Here is a 21,595-nt window from a genome sequence, read left to right on the forward strand (position 1 = left end):
TGGTCTTCTTCTATCAGCCTAACTTGATGATACATCGCATCAGTGTCTGCTGCGATTGCAATCTCATTTTCCTCGGAACCTAAGAAGCACCCCATGCAGATTTAGGTAGTCTGGACCTGTGAGTAGTTGGCTGTACAGCGACACTCCACAATGCACAGCAGCAGCATCAAAAACAACTCTGAATTTGTTTGGCTTATTCGGATTGTGAACGGCGTGGTGGGGCAGGTACCAATGCTTGGATGATTCAGACTGTTCGAGTTCTTCTGTTGTGAGCTTCTTAGTGTGGCCTTTCATGACACTGTCTTTGAATGTTTTGTTGTAGTCTTCAGCTTTCAGTTGATTTCTGAAGAGGCCCTTCTCGGTACTATCAAGATGTTTCAGAGCCATAGCGTAATTATCAGGCAGGAAAAATTCAACTGACTTCCACTGCATGCCTATCTCATATCGACCCTGTAATATTCGTGTTGTCTTGTTCATGATTTCGACCGCTCGTTTATCCTCATGACTCAGGATGTCTTCAGTGCATTTTGTTCCAAATGCTTCAGTTTCCCACCATTTATGGACCGCATCTTCAAGGCTTGAACAGGTGGTTTGCTAAGTGTGATATGACATACTATCAGGAGGACTACTAGTAGGACTGATGACTCACATGACACAACTAAATTCCTACTCTATTCAGTGGTTCGGAGTTTGTTTGTTTTATTCTTAAGTTAATTTTTTTTTCTTGTTTTACCTGTAATTAATGTAAAATAAATGTGGCTGAAAGTTAAGAAAGTTCAACTATTAGTTTTGAATCTGCGGATCCGAATAATTGGGGCAAGATCGAATTTGGGTTTAAACCAAAATACGGAACAATTGCAGGTGAATTAGGTGAAGGAAGTACTGAAAGAAGTTACGACAGAAATGCCGATTCAATGCAAACTAATCTATCATATCATGAAATTAGAGATCGTTTGAAACACAGGTTCCCGGGCTATGATGCTGAAGCTCCAATAAATGAAAAATTGGAAGTTCTAAGATCTCCTGAATTCCTCATTGGTAGCAAATTTAAGTTTACATCCGGACAATTAAAGAGTCTGTCTAAACTCGTTTTTACTTAGGAATTCATACAACATATTAAGAAATATATCTTCATGGTTAGTAAGGATGAAAATGGTTAGTAAGGATAAAAATGGAGAACTAGTTTGGGTTAAAATAACGGATAGGAATGGTCGTCTTCTAGCCAGATCACCAATCAAAGGATCTACTGGGGGAATATGTATTGAGGAAATTAGATGACATGAATATCTACTTCGAAAGTACAGGTGTCGTTGCTGATAGGATAAGAGAACGGGAAGCTGAAGCTCAAAAGAAAGAACAATAGAGAAAAGATGCAGCTGATTTCCTCAATAGACTAGTAGGTGGTGGTCATGAAACAGAAATTGAACCACCGCGTCAGTTTGAAATCCATGAGATGGTTCATAAATTACGACCACTTTCCCAAACAAGAATCCGAATCAACAGGCCAGCACCGCAGAGATCAGATGTAATAAACCTAATCGAAGATACAATTAACAGTGATGATGGAAGCAGTCCAAACCAACTAGTCAATAAGTTGATAGACACAACTGATGAAGAATTAAGAACACTAAGTTTCACGGCTAATGCCTTTAGAGACGTTAGAGCGTTAAAGAAGGCGGGAGATGATTTATCAGCAGTTAAGATGACAAAAGACATTAAAATGCAAGAGCTTGAAGAACAGATCTATCATTTGAAAGATAAATTACTTGACACATCTTCTGATCATGCCATTAATAAAACTAAGTTTAATTAAATTAATTAGATCACTATTAAAGTCACTATTTGAGTCAATGTTATTATCAATCTTTGGACTTTCATGTCCTAATGATTCCCATGACAGTGACCTAATGTAATGAGGGTAGTTGAGGCAAGGGCAGTTAGTGTGCCCATCTTCCGACTTACATATCCTAACCATTTGTCCAACTCATTCGTTACTTAGTAATCGTTTTAAAGGTCATGGTAAAGTTCTTCCTCATCATCAACAGGCAAGAACAACTTTGTTAATTTAGTGTAATCCTTTAGTACTGTCTTACCTAAAAAAATGTTAAGTCTAGCAGCCATCTTTGTCTGGTAGAGACTATGATATTAAATGATTTTCTTCTCTGGCATGCAGTCTAAGTCATTAATTGTTAGTTGTTTGTTAAGGTAATATTAATAGGATAATGCAATACGAATATCAACAATATGTCGTAGAAAAAAAGGGCCAAAATCAATTGGGGAAATCATTACTTGAAAAGATTAGCTAGAAAGTGTAGAGTGATAGTAGGTAAATGATTAAAAAAGGTTTGAAACAAAAGCTTCTTTAATCTTAATAACTTCTTCCTAATAACTTATTTAATCTTAAGGAAACCGACTTAGTTCCATGACTTTTAAACTTGAAAAACAGGGGAGATTGTTTGAGGATGCAGAAGCAACCGCTATTGAATTTCCAGAACCAGTTTGACATAGCTGTATAGTTTGCTACAACTGGTTGTGGGATTTCAATAGACGACCATTTGAACCACAGTGATCATTTGATTAGGTCAATTTACAGGTTTCATGCTTATCATCAAATGTTAAAGATACTTAAAAATCTAGACATACCAACACCAGGTGAAGGTAGTTTCAATGAAGGTAATAACAACATCAACCTTAAGAAACTTAGAGAGCTGTTGAGTGAGTTTGGTGTAAAGGACCAGTATGACTTCTCGGTATTCAATGTAAATGGTGGTTGGCAGGGTTGGAGTGAGCCACTCTACATACCATTGATAAATGATCCAGGGTTTTACCTTATTTATGCTAAAATTTACTTGTTTACTTGTTACACCAGGTTTATGAAAATAGAACACCTCCTGTGTTCAGTAAAGACTGGGATAGTGGTATGGATAAGCATAAGTGGGTTTCAGGGTGAATTAAAGATCATTTATTAAACACAAGCATGTGTTTTTTTCTCAAAACCAGAAACCTACTCAAGCATATCTGATGATTATGATTAAAAAATCTAAAGGTTTAAGTAATCCTGGGATACAGAGGTTGAATGACTCTATTGGGACATAAATTTTCTGTCTTTTGAGATCGTATGGAGATACCAGAACACCGATAGTTGGAACACCCGGGATAGAATTAGATACTCAGAGGCAGTTTAACAAGCTGCTAGGGATTCAATAAAAAAAACGCCCTGATATTCCGACCTCATTTCTAAGGTATCAGAATGCCGTTACCCAAACACATACAAGACTAGATTTTGTAATAGGACCTGGTCTGTACATCATAGGGTCAGACATGGTTCTAGATGAAGCCAAGATAGATAACTACAATAATAACATCTTGATAGCTCCAAGTAATGCTAAACCTGGTATTAACGATATCAATAACAAGAAGATAGTATAGCACCACCACTAATTGAAGGAGATAGTGTTATGAAAGTAAAGGTTAAGACTAATGTTGAGAAAGTTAAGGATCTTCCTTTTAAGACCCCTGTAGGAGATGATAGACAAAATGATACTAGTACTAGTACTAATGTTCCTATTAAGAAGGATACTGTTACTCATGTTACTATTAAACAGGATTATGACACACATAATGTAATTAAGTACACACTGCCTGGTAGTCTTGGAGCATTGTTTACTTTTCTGATTAGATAATTTCAGAAATAATAAAGATGACTGAGGGAGGAGAAGAGTTTAAAATGTAGGAAATTGATGGGTAGACAATTTCAAGACAGTCAATGTTACTTCAAATGAAACGTTAATCAATGAGAACATTAATTTTCCAAGGATGTCAATTAAAAGCATATTGCTTCTATTCGTGACTGATTATGTCAATGGATCTAGAATTTCTGAGATGTTTGAAAACCCTAACATCAGTAAAGTACAGATTACAATAGAGGGTGTTGCCAATCAGGTGTTCCCAGAAGGAATGAGTATGATGGATCAATGGTATGAGATCAAGAAACACTTCATGTCTGAAGATTTGAAGAAAACTCATGACTGTTGCATGACGATGGAGAAGTGTTACGATAACTCGAATTACTATGGGTTGTGGTTGGACTTGAGAACCACAGAAGACAATCGTCTACACGGTTCTGGTAAGAGACTTCAGAACACAAAGGATGGATCCAGTTGTCTCTTACGAAGAAATCTGGTAAGGGACCATACAAAATGCATATATTTGTGGTTTCTGATGCTCAGGTGAACATCAGTAACTATCAAATAGCATCTTTACAGCATTAAGACATAGTCCTTAGCAACGGAGATGCTATTTGATAATTTTATTTATTAAATGGACAGAATACATATTGAAGAAATATTGGAGGAAATATTGGACTCTTTTCAACTTATTTTGAATTTATCAATATCAACAGTGATTTACTCTTACTTATCAAAATATTTTTTTGAAGTCACGATAGACTCACCAAGTGATGGTACAGTAAAGGCTGTAATTAAACTAGTTTTAATTCTAATTTTAACTCCTACTATTTTAAACATACATTAATTATAAAAGACATGTAATTTAAAAAATTATAATAGTTTTCTAGTAACAATAAATGGAATACAATACACTGTATCAAAGTTTACTATTGTCTGTATTAACAATTGCTTACTCCATGTTACTAAAAAAGTTCTTAAGAATAAATATATCTTCACAAGTAATGCCAGTCTAGAGGAAATACTTAAACTGACCGAAACTGTAGCTGTTAGTAATGGAACATTAGAATACCTTTACGGTCAAGGAATATTACCTAGAGACGTCATGAAAAATGGTAACTAACACTAAACATACAGTTGAACCTCCTTTGGTAGACACCTCTCTATTAAGGACAACCTCTCCATTCAAGACACTAGTTTTGGTCCCATATTGGTTGTTTCCATTCAATTTGACCTCTCTAATCTATTAAGGACATCACTTGTCAGTCCCAAGGGTGTCCTCAATAGAGATGTTCTACTGTAATTAAGATAATAAGATGAAAACTGTGTTAAACATTGATTCTAGAGACTACCCAGAACAGAGTTCAAGTGATTTAGTTTTCAATCTCAACAAAGAAATTCAGAATGCATCTAGTATTAGTTTAACTTATGCAAGAATACCTTGTTCTTTTCACAACATAAGTGAAGCTAGGAAGAATAACAAAATCAAGTAAAGGGATACTTAACCCTTTCACTGCCGGAGGCGCACTTCTGCGACAATCAATATTATTCCCTTTACTGCCGGAGGCGCACTTCTGCGACAAATATCCATACACTATAAAACCATTGAAATTTCGTTATTGAGCGTGGTTAGCTTAAAGTTTGATAGATGGCGCGGTAGTATAGATGGTTCAGCAAAACATGGCGGAGGGTTTTATATTTCTATGTTTGGAAGTTTATCGAGTAATTTGAAGCCAAAATGACCAAGAAGAAACTGACTGTGTCTGAGGTCCTTGATGAGCTGGATAAAGTGAACGATTCGGACTCTGGTGAGGAGTTCGTTGATGATGATGATTTAGATCCTGACTTTGATGTAAATGATGAACAAATTAGCGATAATGAGAGTGTGTATATTGTGTTTTGCCAATTACATAGTTTTTTCAAAAAAATTGTCGTCTTCATTATAAATTCAAGATGGCGGTATGCAAATTAGGGCAAATTATGGTCCCATTTTGAAGATTAGGCAACACTGAACAACTTTTATATACATTGTTTTGCTCTATCTCCAGAGGCTTTCTCTCTACAGGGTGGAGAAATATCCATACTCAAAATCATGTTAAAACAAAGAAACCTACCGGCAGGTGAGGTAGCTAAAAATTAGAAGCTACCGGCAGTGAAAGGGTTAAGAACACTTATTACCATATCTGATGGTCTTTATGATCTAGAAATCTTTTTAAAAGCATTTTCATATCAATTGAAAGAAAACGTCTTAAGTAAAAATGCTCTTAGATTTGATTTAGAAGAACCCACGGGTAAGACTATCATACACTTACTTAAGAGAAGAAATGAGAATTGATATCAAATTATGTTTATGGATAAAAACAATGAACTGTTTTGTTTTAAACGATCTGAATGGCCTTATTCTTCTATAATAAATAAATACAATAAATATAGAATTTGTAAAGCGCCTTTCCAGGTCACCCTGCTCAAAACGTTACCTGGGTGAGGGTCGCGGCAGATGTAATTGCTTTGGGGAGTCGATTCCAGAGAAAAGGGGCAGCCACGGAGAAACTACGATCCCCGTACTTTGATTTTGAGCGAGGTACAAGGAGACGGGGTAACGGAAAGAAAAGAACAAGCAGAAAAATAAGTCCGCCGGCGATTGTCGGGAAGCTGGATTACTAATACGCAAGAGAGCACTTGAAGCGCTTAAACCTGAAATCCCAAAGGCATCCACATCGGGAGGAGCAGATGCAAGTGATGACGGTAAGACAAGAAAGAACGCAGACGCTGTTCAAAATAACACTGAACATACTGTAGAACTTTGAATAAGCAAGTGCCACGGAAATTGGAACACTCGTAGATTTTTATTAGCTCAACTGACAAAGTCAGCGGAGCTAGTCAAATAGCTATTCGATTGGTGTCCGTCCTTCCACCCATCCTGCCATCCTTCCATCATGCCATCTGTAGACAAAGTTGGGCATTTTGTAATCATACAACCGAGGCACTTCAAATCTAGTCTTGCTTATAAACACCGCAGAAAATGTTGCTTACGGAAAAAAATTTGGACGATTCGACTCAAATTCAGCTCCCCAGGGGGCAAAATGCGTAAATGAAAAAACAATTTTTTGACGCTCTATTCCAGCAGATAAAAGCTTGAAATAAAGTTGAAAAGGTCTTCATGATACAGAAGTTTTGATATAAAATAGATTAGTGTCGATTTATATCACCAGTTGGCGGTAGTGAGCAAAACTGTTGTTTGACCCCGGATGACCCCGCTTTAAATTTCCCGCCGAGGTTACCTGGAGTACTATCGTCAAGAAAATGGCGGTGACATTTTTATTTCTACCGGAGCGATGATTTTGTGAGTAACGAATTTTCTTTTTTAAGCCTTTACGGAAACGTATTTTGGTACGAAACTTCACACGTTTATAGAAAAGATCAACGAGAATGTGTTCAAATGCCCTCATAACGATGAGTTCAACAGAATTTGGTCAAAACAACCTTCGAATGGAGTCAACTTTCTTTGCGAAATTGAAGCGACGACCTCATTATTTATCGTAATTTATGCAGATCTGAGTCCAGCTGATGGGTGATGTTCTGATTTGTGTTCAAACTATTGGAAACTTTGGAAATTAGTTCTATTAGTTCTACTATTCTGCAGGAGTATATTATAGCCATTGATGTTGACAGCTAAAAGCACGAAAACTTTGTTCAGGTTTCTCGTCCAATCACGTGACCTCTCCAACACTCGATAATGCACTCTTTTCGTCCACGTTTTAGGCCAATCTTCGGCCTGAACATGAAATCTAATAAGCGCAGTACTTAAATCAGATGTTTCTCTCGCCTTGAAAACATTCCTGGGTAAAATCCATTGAGATTAGCCGAGTTAATCCACTTTTTCCGTGCCTAAAATCTCTGCCGCTGAATTCTATAAATAGAAACTATTAACATCGCAGCAGTGTGGTTCCCATTGTGCGCCCTCCCACTTCACACTATGTCAGGAACTTTTACGGAGAGAGAGGGCGTGCGGTAAGAAGAATGGCCAAAATGACGTCACGTTTTCCTGGCAATGTCTCTTGCCAGACCAGTCAAGCATTGGGAAAGCATCTTTACAGACAATGTTAGAACTAGAAAACGAATATGTTAATTTGCAAAATTAAAAGCAGATTTCACCACTAACCAGCCAAATCGGAATACGACGGCGCAAAATGTTCTCGCTTTCCTCCTGCTAAAAAACCTTGTTCCCGCACTCCTATTTTAATTTATGCCAAGGAATATGATATGATCTGTTTTCACTTTTTTGTAATTAAATGGTATTCATATAATGAGATCAATAGTAGTGTCCGTGTCAGATCCCATCATGGAGGCATAAATAATTATTTATACCTCCATGATCACATCGTTCAACTAGTCTTCTCTCCCCAGGTGCCTCACACGGACCTTCACGTCCCCATACTCAAGACCAACTCTTACAATATCGCCCTCAAAACAACCCTGGAGTCATGAATTCACAGGTGCTCCTGTGAAATCTCAGTTCTAGTTTTTTTATCAAACTTTATCGAGGGTTATCGAATCGAATGGATGTGTCGATCGTCGGGGCGGATTGATATGTGGTCAGGTTGTGCGTCCAAGGCGATTAGGTCATTCAGTTAGTTTGAGAAAGATCATGATCATGAAGATGCGTGTTGTGTTATCATAACTGGAAAATAAGTTGAAGTTATTATTAGTACTACGATTCTTACATGAGTAAAAAGTAGACGTTTCAAGCAACACAATAATGTTACTCCCATAAAAAAACTGTCAATTCTCCTTACCACTCACAGAAGCCAAGCCATTGCTGTTAAGTTATGCAGGGGCTTAATCAATTACTTGCACTCCATGTGGGGTGAATAACATTACCTTTTGAACGGCTGGCTGTAGGGGGATGATTGGAACAGCCGGTATACCTGCTGACCTGCTGAACCGAGGGTAATGTTATTTTCAATCCACGATTGCAGGTCACCTGATTTTCGAGATTTCGCGGGAAATGAAATTGTAAACAAACGCATGTGTGCAGTTCAAATGTAAACAAAAATGTATTTTTGGTACTTTTGGTTGCTGGACTTGGGTTTTCCCGCAGTTAGGAGCTGGATCAAATTGGTGGTCTATTGTGCTGTTTTAGTCAGAGGTAGCCCTTGATTATGAAGGGATTTTCAAATTAGGGTGACCATAGTCTTTTATGTGCTCAGCTCACCACAGCTTTCAATACTTGATGTATCTGAAGAGGCGCGCGGAACCTGACATGGCCTTACCAAGGAGCTGCTAACTTTGCCTTTTTGGCTGAGACATTGCTTCATGTAGGACTAGGAGGAGCACGCATTTTAAAGTTATACTAGTGATAGTACAGTTGGTTCGAGCCATTTGGAAGCCGACATGTGAAGGCCTATCTGGGTTCTCCTTCTTCTCCGTATAAAAAGGGGCATATTGCTGACTAAGGAACAAGGCATATTGACATTGCCTCATCATCTCTATGGGACCAATTGATATACTTTTATATGCACGCATACATCGTGCCATTTCAGGGTCCGAGTCTGTGGACAATTGGTTTGATTAATTTGTCTCTTCGATATTGCTCCTTTATTGCATTAGATTTTCATCACAATTCGATCTATTCAAGATATAGCCAATTTGAACCTGTCTGTGCCAAGGATAGATTGGTTCCAGATCGACTCACTATGACTAGGAATACGCAGTAGAGCACAATGTCATGAAAAACGACCCTTTGTATTGTAAATTCCAATCACCTGCAAGACAGGTCAATTTCTCTCAATAAAATTAATTTTGTTGACTCCTGTAATCTCTACCTTATTAAAAAAAAAAGAAAGTGGTGCTAGTCCCAAACTGGTAATTTCTATTTATTTTGACCTCTGTTAAATCATGATACCTCTCAATTACAGACAGCATTTTGTATCCTTGTGCTGTACAACACAGCCTGGACATACCACAGTTGTCCATGGAGAAGTCTCATCCTCTCTGACACTTTTTGGCTCACCGTAGGGGAGTCTATACAATACCGCAGTGTCCGTCGTCCGTCGTCGTCGTCGTCGTCGTCGTCGTCGTCGTCGTCGTCGTCGTCGTCCGTCGTATCCTAGTTCAAAAACTGTGGCACGTTTTTTAACCGCTAGGCCTATGAACTTAAAACTTTGTACACATGACCCCCTAGGTCAGATGACCCGTGACACTAAATTTCTATCCGATCTGATTCTCTACTTGGCCACCAGGGGGCCAAATGTGGATATCTAAAAAGTGTGATATCTCGCTTATTAGTGACTTGTTTTCGATAAAACTTTTGTGGTAGGTCCTCATAGCAAGGATACATCATATATCTTACGGGCTTTTAATTTGATCTACTTTTCGAGGTCGCAGAGGTCAAATGGCGTGAATTGGCCGTTTGAGTGTAACTATGGCACGTTTCTCAACCACCAAAGCTATGAGCTTGAAACTTGGTACATATAACCCCCTATATCAGATAACCTCTGGTGCTGAATTTCAGCCTGATCTGATTCTTGACTTTGCCACCAGGGGGCCAAAACAGAAAAAGTAAGAAGTGCAATAGCCTGCTTATTAGCAAATTGTTTTTGATGAAATTTTTATGGCAGGGACCCCTAGCAAGGTTACCTCAGATGTTGCACGATTTTTTGAATTTGACCTACTTTTTAAGGTCGCAGAGGTCAAATGGCGTAAATTTGCTGTTTGAGTGTAACTGTGGCACGTTTCTCAACCACAACAGTTATGAACTTGAAACTTTGAACAAATGACCCCCTAGGTCAGTTGACCTTTTACACTGAATTTTGGTTCGGTCTGATTATTGACTTGGCCACCAGGGGGCCCAAACTCAAAACTCAAAAAGTGTGATTTCTCGCTTATTACTGATTTGTTTTTGATAAAAGTTTCATGGTAGGTACTCCTAGCAAGGATACATCACATATCGTACGGGTTTTTGATTTGACCCACCTTTCAAGTTCACATAGGTCAAAGTTGAAAACTTTACCGTTCTTGGTACGTTTTGTCGTTGTTCAATGTAAAGAGTTTTCATTTTGTGTAATGATGCATCTAAGAAGCCACGATTTGTATGCCAAGTTTCAGCCAGATCGGAATTCAAATATGGCCGATTTTGCATGTTTTGTGGGTTTTTCCTCGTATTGTGGCAATCCAAAGGTCGTGAGTTCAAACCCCGGTCAAGGACAGCCAAAAATGTTTTTATTTTTCATCTTTTCCTTTTTTCTTTTCTGAGTTCTATCTTACATTTTCTTCATTTTTTGATTTATTTGGTGCCATAGATTTAATTAGGCGGCCATCTTGGAAATAATTTTTTGCCGATTGCTGTAGTGTAACGAGTGATGAAATTGTTATGGTCAGGTGGATGTGTCTACATCACATATCACCCTGGTTTGTTATTTGACCTACCTGTCAGGGTCACTGAGGTCAAAGTTAAAAATGAAGACAACAATTTTTGGCTACATACTGTAGCACTTTCTGTAACTGTCTACTAAAAATACTTACGGTGAGCACAATGGCCCCTGGCCGTTTCATTTTTTTCTGTAAAGCTACTGATACAACATGCTGAACAAGGGATATCTTCCTTTGCCTCCTGTAATATTTACATACCATGGCTGATTAGTTCAATCATATTTCATCCACCTGGCAGCTCTGCATTGGAAATTTTAGTGGTATAACGTGTTCTCTTGACCTTCAAACAGTAGTATAAAGCTGATATTTACTACTTTATACCCTCAGTCCTATGTTATTAGGTCATCCAGCTGAGCGCCAGGCCCTTGGGCCTCTTGTTTATGCATGGTGTTGGCAGCAGTGATGTGATTCTCTAATCGAACATTCAAGCCTAACGGATGATTAGGCTACTCTTCAAATAATTGTTCTCCAATTATACAATAAAATCCAGGCGTGTACTAAATATAGCTGAATTTCGAGCTAATATCGCTGACAATTTTTGGTGTGGTGCATAACTCTTTTACAGTGCAGTCCTCCATAGTGCATCTTCAAGTATTATTTCTTGCACGTTCTTTTTTCTTCAGAATTGGTGCCCGAAACTAAGCCCGCAGAAAAAAAGCCGAAAAAGAAAAAGGTGGATCCAATTGTTGAAATCATGGAACGAAAGATGGATTTGGAGGAGAAGAGAGAGGAAAGGATGGGAAAAGAATTGGAAGAAAGACAAAAAGAGCGGGTGGAGAGGATGGAAATCATCAGACTTTTGATGAATAAACAGAATGCAAAAGACTAATGAAAAACGTCTATTTGAAGTCAAATGTAATTGGGTTGGTTTGACTAAGAATACATGCATGTACATACCAATAATCTTTGTTCTTCTTTTGGCCTATCCATTTAGCCTTGATGCACATTCAAGTAGTCTTCGAGTTCGGGTGGCTGTTGTCCAAAGTAATCGCCTGTCTCCGAGCCGTAAAGACATGTATGGCAGTTGGTCAGGATGCTGGCTACACAATAGTATTTACCGACAGGCTGTAGCAGTAACTTCTGATTTTTCTTGAAATCGAGAAAGGCAAATAAATTGACAATTTTGCCGAATGTCCACTCTACACACGTCCTTACTTTTGACATGGTACGGTTGAACTCCTGTTCCAAAGGAGTGAGGGCTGCACCTCTGAATGGACCTATAAGTTGAGGTCTAATCGGATAGGCAGGATCGCCATACAAGGACATGGGTTGCCCGTCTCTTTTAAAACGTTCTATATGCTGCAAAAGTCCACTGAGACGAAGAAGGGCAGAATCGTGACGTCGACCTTCTATTGGTCCGTACAGGTTTGCGATGAGTCCATTTGGTGTTATCACAGATTGAAACTTCAGGGCATGGACTCTCTTATGTCCATTGTAGCATTCTTGCTGATTTTGACCTGGGCGACAAATTGGACGTACTGTACCGTCGATAAACCCCCATACGTTGTCTAATGCGGCTCCTTTCCTAGTAACAGCATCGGCAAAATCATCGATGCCGTCTGTCAACCACGGTTGATTGAAATCCGTCAACAAACGGCTGATCCAGCACTTCATTTACGATAATCGAAAGAACAGATTTTGGCCGTCCAAACACTTTCCTCATGCTACTGAGTCTATTCGGGTAAGACAGTCTATACAAAAAAAATGCATAAACCCTCCATTCCTGATGCCACGGATCTGTCTGTCCTAGTGCCGTACATAGCCGAGGAATTTCAGCTTTTCCAAATCTGAATGAGGCTCGACATTCTTCGTCTGTGTACTGCTAAAGGTCAAAGCGAGGGCCCAACGGAGATTCCTCAGTGTCCGGTGGTGGTCTTTTCAATAAAGGTACCAATTCGTCCATGTCTAGATATACAAGGTACATTTCTAAATCACGAGCTCTCTTTCCTCTCCAAAGATATGCCATTCTGATGTCCCAAGTCCATCTACACCAGAACGAATCATTTTCCCGACTTAGTGCGTGTTCGCGCGATTTAGTTTACAAACGGACCTGGACCTGTGTTAAAAAGAGGGCAAATTGTTCCATAATCGCAACGAAACATATTGTTATGAAATAATAACTCACTATTAGAGATAAATGTAAGTTTCCTTACTGTTTTATGTTGGTAAGAAAGCCACGTAGAATGACTTACACGAGACGCGCGTTAAACTGCGCGGAAACATCCTGCCGAACCACATAGTTCCAAGCGCCCTGCCAAATCCAAAAATATCCACTTACGGGGGGGCTATTACGTCCGCGCTCTTTGTGCACCTTCGCGCTCTTTGTGCACGTTCGCGTACACGTAAAACGTCCTGCCAAAGGTCTCTAATGGCATATTACCTGGGCCCGGTTTCTCAAAGAATCTTAAGTCTGTTTTGGTGACTTAAGTATGAGAATTTCTTAAGTTTTGTCTTAAGTTGATTCACAAAGATTCCTAGCTCGCCTAGCCGACTTAAGTACCCCAAAAACTTAAGCACGGTAGCTAATGCAAATCAAAGCAAGCCGAATATATTCATATATATTAAACATGACCCAGTGCTCTAACTCAGTTTGAACTACAGTGGACACCTCCCTTAGTGGACACCTCTCTATTGAGGATAACCTCTCCATCAAGGACACTAGTTTTGGTCACAAAGTGGTTGTTTCCATTACATTTGACCTTTTTTATCAGGCACCTCTCAAGTAAGGACAGCACTTGCCAGTCCTAAGAGTGCCCTGAATAATAGAGAGGTACTGTAGTATATATAGTATATATTTTATTCAAGTGTCATCTGTTTCACGATACAGCCAGCCTTATTTAGGCTTATAAGACACATTATACACACAGTTCCTATAATTGTGCTGCCACCTATTATCGATAATGGAACAACAGAAAGTGACGTCATTTGAGGAAAGCGGGACTGTGTCTAGTTTTGTGAGTGCATGCTGAAATAAATGCATTTTATGTAGATTTCAGTGATTAGATACATAAATCAGAAGGTGAGTGATGTTAAGTACATTAGCCTTCTTATGTAGTTTGTGTGATTGAACTTTTATTGATTGAAATAATGAAGAAAACGAACTTTGTCTGTTGGTAAACAATGACTGTGTACATGATGTGCACAGTAGTGACAGTGCATTCATGCAATACATAGCCTACTACATGTACTATAATCATGTAATAAGCCAAGTCCGGCTTGGGCCAAGGCCAGGGCAAGTTGATGAGAAGTAGGCAGACTACTATGACTGGGGTTAGGCCTAGCTTTGTGCTGCTGCTAGACTGTCATCATCACTTAACTTCCACTACCAGTACCATACCTGGTACATTTGTTTTCTTGTTAATTATTACAGCTCCCAGTCCACCCCTTCTCATTCAGACTGAATGTGTGTGACATTGTGGTGGAAAACGTCATGGAGGTAAACGACCAACCATTTAAAACACTGGTTGCAGCTGATCATCCCTACTCTTCCGCAAGCCCAAATACTGCTAAGAAACCGAAGTCGACAAAGGGACAAAAGGTTGGTTTTGCAATACTGGCTTTGGCATGTTGTAATGCTGTGGAAAGTCATTAAGTCATCATTTGCTGTTTCAGACAGAATTGGTTTGCCTCATAAAATTATTCCTCAGAATCAGATCACTTTGATTTACATTGATTTTTTCTAATGGCATCATTGTAAAAAAAACACTATATTTTCACTATCTCTACAATACAAGATACCGTTAATATATTTTGACCAAATACTGCTGTAAGTCCTGTCGGTATTGTACTGAGGTATTGGTTATCAACTCAAGTCATGTCCTCTCCTATTTTCAGAGCCACCGGAACTGCTGTGTTCCTCATTGCACTAAACATGGATATCATGATGTTGAAGGGCATGGAAAAGTCTCCTACTTTAAAATCCCAACGAAACCTGACATGAGGAAACGGTGGATTGCCAAGATAAGGCGAGACGAGGACGAGAACTTAAAAATCAGACACCATACATTTGTGTGTTCACAACACTTCAAAGACAGCGATTATGAATATTCACAATTCGCAGGAAGGCGCTTCTTAAATGCAGATGCTGTTCCATCGTTGTTCAAATGTTGGGAAAGTGTTGGGAGCAGGCATCTCGTAAAGATAAGTAAGCCTAGGAAAGCAAACAGACTCCAGCAGAATCGCACAACAGCTGCGGAACAATCTCACAATTCTGACTCTGACCCTGACATGAAAAAATTGGTTGGTGATACACCATCAATGGAACCGGATGCACCATCAGATGGACTCTCTGATGAGCTTGAAGACATTTCTTGTGAAAATGAAAGTGCCAATATTATGTCCAATGAAGAGGTTCTGCAAGGGAAACTGGCTGATAAGGAACTACAGTGTAAAATATTGCAAGAAAAGGTCCGATCTTTGACGCAGGAGCTTGAAGCTGTGAAATTAGAACTGAAACAATGTGAATTTGCCATTGATAATGTTCGATCAAGTGATATTGTGTTTTTCACTGGTTTTCCAAGTATTGAAGTATTTGATCAAATGTTGACTTACTTGAATCCTGGAGAGAATGGGGAGAATGTCACAATGGCAAATCAAGAAAGCCAGGCTTCAACCCCAACTTCATCTAGCAAGCGTGGTAGGCCAAGAAAACTGACACCAAGAAACCAGTTCTTCTTGTACTTATGCCGTGTTAGATTAGGGCTGCTCGAGTTAGATTTGTCTTACAGATTTCGTATTTCACTGTCTTCTGTTAGCAAAATAATCATAACTTGGGCAAACTTTGTTTACTTGCGTCTAGGGTCTCTGAGCATTTGGCCTACCAAGGCACAAGTCTTGAAAAGCATGCCTGAAACCTTCATTCAGAAGTACCCAGACACCAGGGTCATCATTGATGCTTGTGAAATCAAGCTTGAAATGCCCTCTTCACTTGTGCTGAAGTCCCAAAGCTATTCCAACTACAAGAGTTGTAATACACTGAAAGGCCTCATTGGAATATCCCCTGCTGGTAACTTAAGCTTTGTTTCACAGCTTTACACAGGTTCCATCTCTGACAAAGAGCTGACCATCCGCAGTGGCATCTTGCAATTGCCGTTTGAACGAGGCGATTCCTTGATGGCAGACAAGGGTTTTGATATTCAAGACCTACTGGATAGAATTGGAGTAAGACTCAATATTCCTCCATTTCTTGGCAGAAATGATCAAATGCCAGCGGATGATGTTAGCAGTACACAGAGTATTGCGGCTGAGAGAATCCATGTTGAAAGATTAATCAACAAAGTGAAAAATTTCCACATATTTGACCAAGTCATTCCACTAAGCTTAGCTGGAACAATAAATCAGATTTGGACTGGTTGTGCCTTACTTACCCTCTTCCAAAATCCTATTATCTCTTGTACAGACCCTGTTGATGATGAGAGACTGTAAACTACAGTAAGAGCACTGGTACCCCAGCTCAGTCACTTGCTGCAGATTTATAGGCTAATAGGATAATTGCCAAGTCAGGTTACGCTCCAGTTGAATATCAAGCCAGAAAATAGTGTTTCGGTACAATGTATGTAGGCCTACATGTAGGTGTATGCCAAGGTGTCGGGCAGTGTTTACTTTCTGCCTGGATTTGGTGTCCTGTCCCCCAAAAATAAACGGTGTCAAGGTGAAAAGTTGTAGTGACTACGATCAGTGAGGTCTGGTAGATCAGTGTGTCAAGTTTCTTCAAACGAACTGTAGACCAGGAAATTTTCGTGAGTTAGGAAGCAAATGAAGACTAGTACTGAGGCCAACACAAGATTCAGTCCCACTGAAGTTTCTTGGCCATTAACCTCCACGGTGGTACAATCTGTCTCTGCCAGCCCAGGTCTAATGAGAAATTCATGCTGAGCTGCTATGTTGCTAGTGGAAACACCTCCTTATACTGCTGCAGAGTTAATCAGGAGATATCACCACCTTCTGGACAGCTGCCCCAGTATGCTGATGAGAAATATTAGATCACCCAGATTGTACTGCCACCTTAGCATTTATCTGCTGTGGGTTGGGGATCTGAGGGTGGTCTTCCTGCAACCAAGGTCTCTTGCTAACCTATGGCTCCTACAAAGAGCAAGATTATGAGGTAGAGGTGGCTGAAACTTTAGTCAAGATTGCAAGTAGTAAAAAGGAGTCGCCTGTACTGTAAAATAATTTTTCCATTTATTGTAAAAAAATACTTCAACACCAATAAATTTTAGCAGCAATGCATGGTACCTCACTGAGTTCAATTCATAAAACCAACAACACATATAATACAAACTTGATTCAGCAGATTTCCACACCAGTAGCAATAATGCGCGATACCTCATTGAGTTACATTCATAAAACCAACAATACATATAATACAAACTTGATTCTTCATTCAGCAGATTTCCACACCCATTAGCAGTAATGAGTAATGCATGATGCCCTAAGCCTGGCAAAGTAATTTCAAACAAGTAGTCATGTAAAAGTCTGTCAGTTTGTTGAAAACATCCAACCAGAATGACTCATCAAATTTTATTCGAGAAATGAGCATGCCTTTTTTAGTGTACACAACAAAATCGCACCACTCAACACAACAAATGCCCATCTGACCTTGGACCTGATAAAAATAGTTGTGACTCCTTTTCAAAGTTGGCTTTCCATCTACCAATTCACAGTAAAACTTGTCATCTTTACATGCATCTAATGGGTCTATATCTTTATATGACATGGGACACTTTATCTCCAATTGCCCCAAGCCTGATTTTTCATCCAGGATTTTTCCATCTGGTGAAGCCCCCAACCATGGAGATGATGGATTGACAGCTAGTCCATTCTCTAACACTTTGATATTAAACCCAGCATTAGTCATGAACTTCTTGTATCTGTCAATGGCTACTGACTCGTTCTCTCTCCCATACCTAATTGCAGGTACATGGGACAAGTCTTTCACATCCGTCAAAACCGAACGAGTAAATTTATCAGTGAATGCAGCCTTTCTCTTGAAAATTAACCCAAAATTACTTGCAGTCAACCGATTCGATCTGCTGGTTGTCCACAACTCATTGGTTGACTGACCAACTGTTTTTGACTCAAGCTCATGGGCACCTTCCAGTGAAATATCCAAGTTACCAACAAGTTTCTTGCATTGTTCTGACATGTTGTACCGATCAAGATTGACAGAGGGTCCCAATGTAGTCGGCAAAATTGGACTGCATGTCAAATCAAAACCTTCACGGAGTGAATCTGTAGCACTTGTGTCACAAGATACATTAAAATCACCTTCAGTTGATGCTAACTGATGACCTATGGTAGAGCCAACCAAAGCTTCACAGCCAATCGCTGTGGACACATACAAGTCCTGTTCAATATCAAGGTTCTGACAGATTCCCAAATGTGGGTTAATCTCCGCCATGGCCTCCACAAGTTTTCTGACCTCATTCAGCCTAGCAGTTTCGGGACCACGTGCTTCGTACAGAGTACAGCCTACACCACGGGTGTTTTTTGACTTACTGTTGTAGGACGGGCGTATAACATGATATCCCATGATGGGCTCTGGTTTTATTCAAGAGGTTCTTGGTTTGTGCCATTGCTGTGGATTATCTGTACAGGTTCCAGCCTCAGGAAATTCTTTGAGACCCATGATCAGGACATGGTTCAAGCTGTACAGTAATCCAGCAACATGGTTACACAAACCTTGAACCCCTGCAGCACACGAACACTTTGCAGACACAACTTTTGCAGCCTGAGACAGCTCAACATTAATGGAATGGGGCGGTTCAGTTTTTTTTTGAGAGCGATAGCACTTGGCCTTAACATGAATACATGTCCGCCTCTTCACCGCCTGAATGTTGTGCACGTAATTTTCATAAAAGAATTTGTACCCCTTTTCAAGAGGCTTCTCAACATACATGGTGTGTTTGCCCGACTTCTGAATATGATCCATAATGGAATGATGGCCAAATGTCCGGGGCAAACAACTCGTATCCTTCGACCAGCCGTCATTTGGCACATTACCAGCAGAATTGTCAGTGGTCGGTGATACTGGCCGATTGATGGTGCTGCATTTAGGGCATGAGGCTTGTTTCCTGCGTATGTTGCACTCTCCGGGGTCTGGGTCAACGATCCTATGGGGTATATTTTGCTCATGGCGAACTCTGAAAGGAGATTAAAGGAATGTACTGATACCGCTACTGCAAATGGACAAGAGGATGAAGAGACATGCACTGTACATGTATTTGGCATTCATAATGATCATATTACCAATACCACAGTATAGTATAATTTCTCTATGGGATAGTCAGGTGTAGCATTACCCTTCAAAAACGAATCATGGAAACAGCTGCCGGTACATGCTCACCTGTTTACCAGAACTGCCCTCATATCTCTGCATCGGTACTTTAAATTTCGGCAATTGAGCCAAAGTTGCAGTTGGGTCTTTTTACATTTGGCTGGGGTTTTTGGGAGTTTGGCCCCCAGTACGTCCTCTTCAGTGAGCTGGAAATGAAAGGGAAAAAGATAAACCTTTATCCAACTGACCATGAAGTGTGTGCAGGGGTTGACAATAAAGATGCCCTCTGTGGATCAAGGCAACTTCTATCATCAGATGCTCTGGAGCTGTGTCATTCATGACTGGAGCAGTATAATGTAATGATGAAATAGTTGAAACTGAACTTCTTCCTGGCTCTGTTTATATATGTCTCCAGATACCCGTCTATCTGGATCTAATGCAGAGTTATGTGAAGTTGTTTTTGCTCCACAACCCATGTTTGCACATCAAAATTAAAGCCAGAACAGAATGCATTTTGGAACTATTAGTAATTGCATGGCAATATAATTATGACCAGATAGATCAGATCAGTTCACATACCTCGCCTCCACATGTGCACTGTGGGTTGTCGCTGTTTGACGTGTGGGTTGTCGCGGATCCAGCTGTGGTTGGCAATACCTGGAATACGAGTGAAATATACATTTTGTGTTTCATTTTCATCACATTCAGGTTGAACTACACTTGTCCCATAAAACCTTTTCTGTCAGGAAGATCCATATCTCTAAGGTAATACGGTACACTGGACATAGCTGCTGCTGAACTAGCTGGCATTGGAGGATTGAAAACTTGTTGAGCTTAAAATGACAAATCTTAAGTTGGCATCGGCTACAAAAACACAAGTTTGACAAGAAGTTTGACTGTTGTTTTACTCACATTGGTGATGTCCAACAAGCTAGTGCCAGCAGTGGTACGACTGGTATCACTACTATTAGTATTACTGGAACCATTTTGAAGGGTTGTCATCTTTCAACCTAAAAAAATAAAATTAAAAACATGCTAAAAAGTAAAACCATTTTAAGGAAATGTATTACAGGCTACCCCTTCGCCTATGACACTGATCTGTAGCACAGGCCCCTGAAGGCTAGTAAGATACAGGGGTTTAGAGGGCCTAACAGAAGGGATAAGCCTAGGAAAGCAGGAGGCTAGGCTTATCTACTTCTTCTTCTATTAAGCCCTCTCTACCCAGTCTTTATATATTAGTAGGCCAACTCTAAACCCCTGTGTAAATCAAGTGTAGCAGCCGACCTGCCTTGTTTCTTCAGGGCCAGGGGCATGTGGCTTTGTGTCTATACTCATGTACTGTAGCTAGCCAGTGAGCATGGCATGACGATTGACACAGTCCGACAGGCAGTGTGGGGCTGACTGTACACAATGGTACATGTAGGCCTATGTGATGTCATGGAGCTATGGGCGATGGCTATACTACTAGCTCAATGTCATGTCACTCATGAGCTTAAGCTGCTAAGAGCGTAGCTCCAGCCTACTACAGTACACCACTACACTAGCAGTGTTAGCACCACTAACAGGCCTGTCATAGCTCTCTAAGACTCTAGTCTACTACAGCTACAGCATGCCAAGATACTCTAAACTGCTTCAGAAACGATGCATGTAGGCCCACTACAAAATTAGTGTACTTTGCACTGTGAATGTGTGCAATGCTGTAGAGTAGAGATGTATGTATATCATGTATGTATGATGATGCATGCAGATGCAGCAGCAGTGCCAGTGAACAAGAACGAGTGAAAGTATCTTAATAACTGCAGTTTTCAATGCAATGTGGCACACAAAATGGCCAGCAAAGTCACTGCCAACTTACATTAGGTCCTTATCTCTTTAATGGATCGTATTATAAGTAAGAAATTCAACGTTCCATGTTCAAATCCTACTCATGTACTTCACTTGAAAATATTGTGGCCCAATCTGATGGATTTCCTCGTATGACGTCATTTCCTGTCAGTTGAACAATAGGCGGCGCTGTTTTATGAGAGTCATGTATAAGCTTACATAGTAGTGTACGGACCAAAAGTTTATTTTAAATTTGCTTCTACCTACAATATATTATATATTTCTTATCGCAAGCGCTTTGATACCATAGTTCGCAACATATTTCATTACGTCTGGATTACTCAGCATAACATTTATTTTCTCATTGTCTGCTAGTTCT

At 39.8% G+C, this 21,595-nt stretch overlaps 2 protein-coding genes across 2 annotated transcripts in view; one reads left to right on the forward strand and one right to left on the reverse strand.

The window, feature by feature from the left end:
- The window catches only part of LOC135485752 (U4/U6.U5 tri-snRNP-associated protein 1-like), a 344,022-nt gene extending 332,026 nt beyond the window's left edge, over positions 1-11,996 (forward strand). The window contains exon 20 of the mRNA XM_064768148.1: positions 11,741-11,996. Within this exon, the coding sequence (XP_064624218.1) occupies positions 11,741-11,759 (19 nt within the window). The 3' untranslated portion in view covers positions 11,760-11,996. The remainder of the gene's footprint in view (positions 1-11,740) is intronic.
- A 5,343-nt stretch (positions 11,997-17,339) lies between these two features.
- Positions 17,340-21,350, reverse strand: LOC135485074 (uncharacterized). The gene is made up of 5 exons (XM_064766803.1): positions 21,248-21,350; positions 20,305-20,402; positions 19,972-20,049; positions 19,462-19,598; positions 17,340-19,258 (listed from the first exon to the last, which is right to left on the reverse strand). Exon 5 carries the CDS (start codon positions 18,646-18,648, stop codon positions 17,548-17,550), a length of 1,101 nt encoding a protein of 366 aa, XP_064622873.1. The 5' UTR covers positions 18,649-19,258; positions 19,462-19,598; positions 19,972-20,049; positions 20,305-20,402; positions 21,248-21,350; the 3' UTR covers positions 17,340-17,547.
- Positions 21,351-21,595: the final 245 nt, after the last annotated feature.

This window comes from Lineus longissimus, chromosome 3, assembly GCF_910592395.1.
Source record: "Lineus longissimus chromosome 3, tnLinLong1.2, whole genome shotgun sequence".
In the NCBI taxonomy this organism is placed as follows: domain Eukaryota; kingdom Metazoa; phylum Nemertea; class Pilidiophora; order Heteronemertea; family Lineidae; genus Lineus; species Lineus longissimus.

Coding starts and splice junctions, on each gene's coding strand:
- LOC135485074 (XM_064766803.1), bottom strand. CDS start 18,648: ATGGGATATCATGTTATACGCCCGTCCTACAACAGTAAGTCAAAAAAC.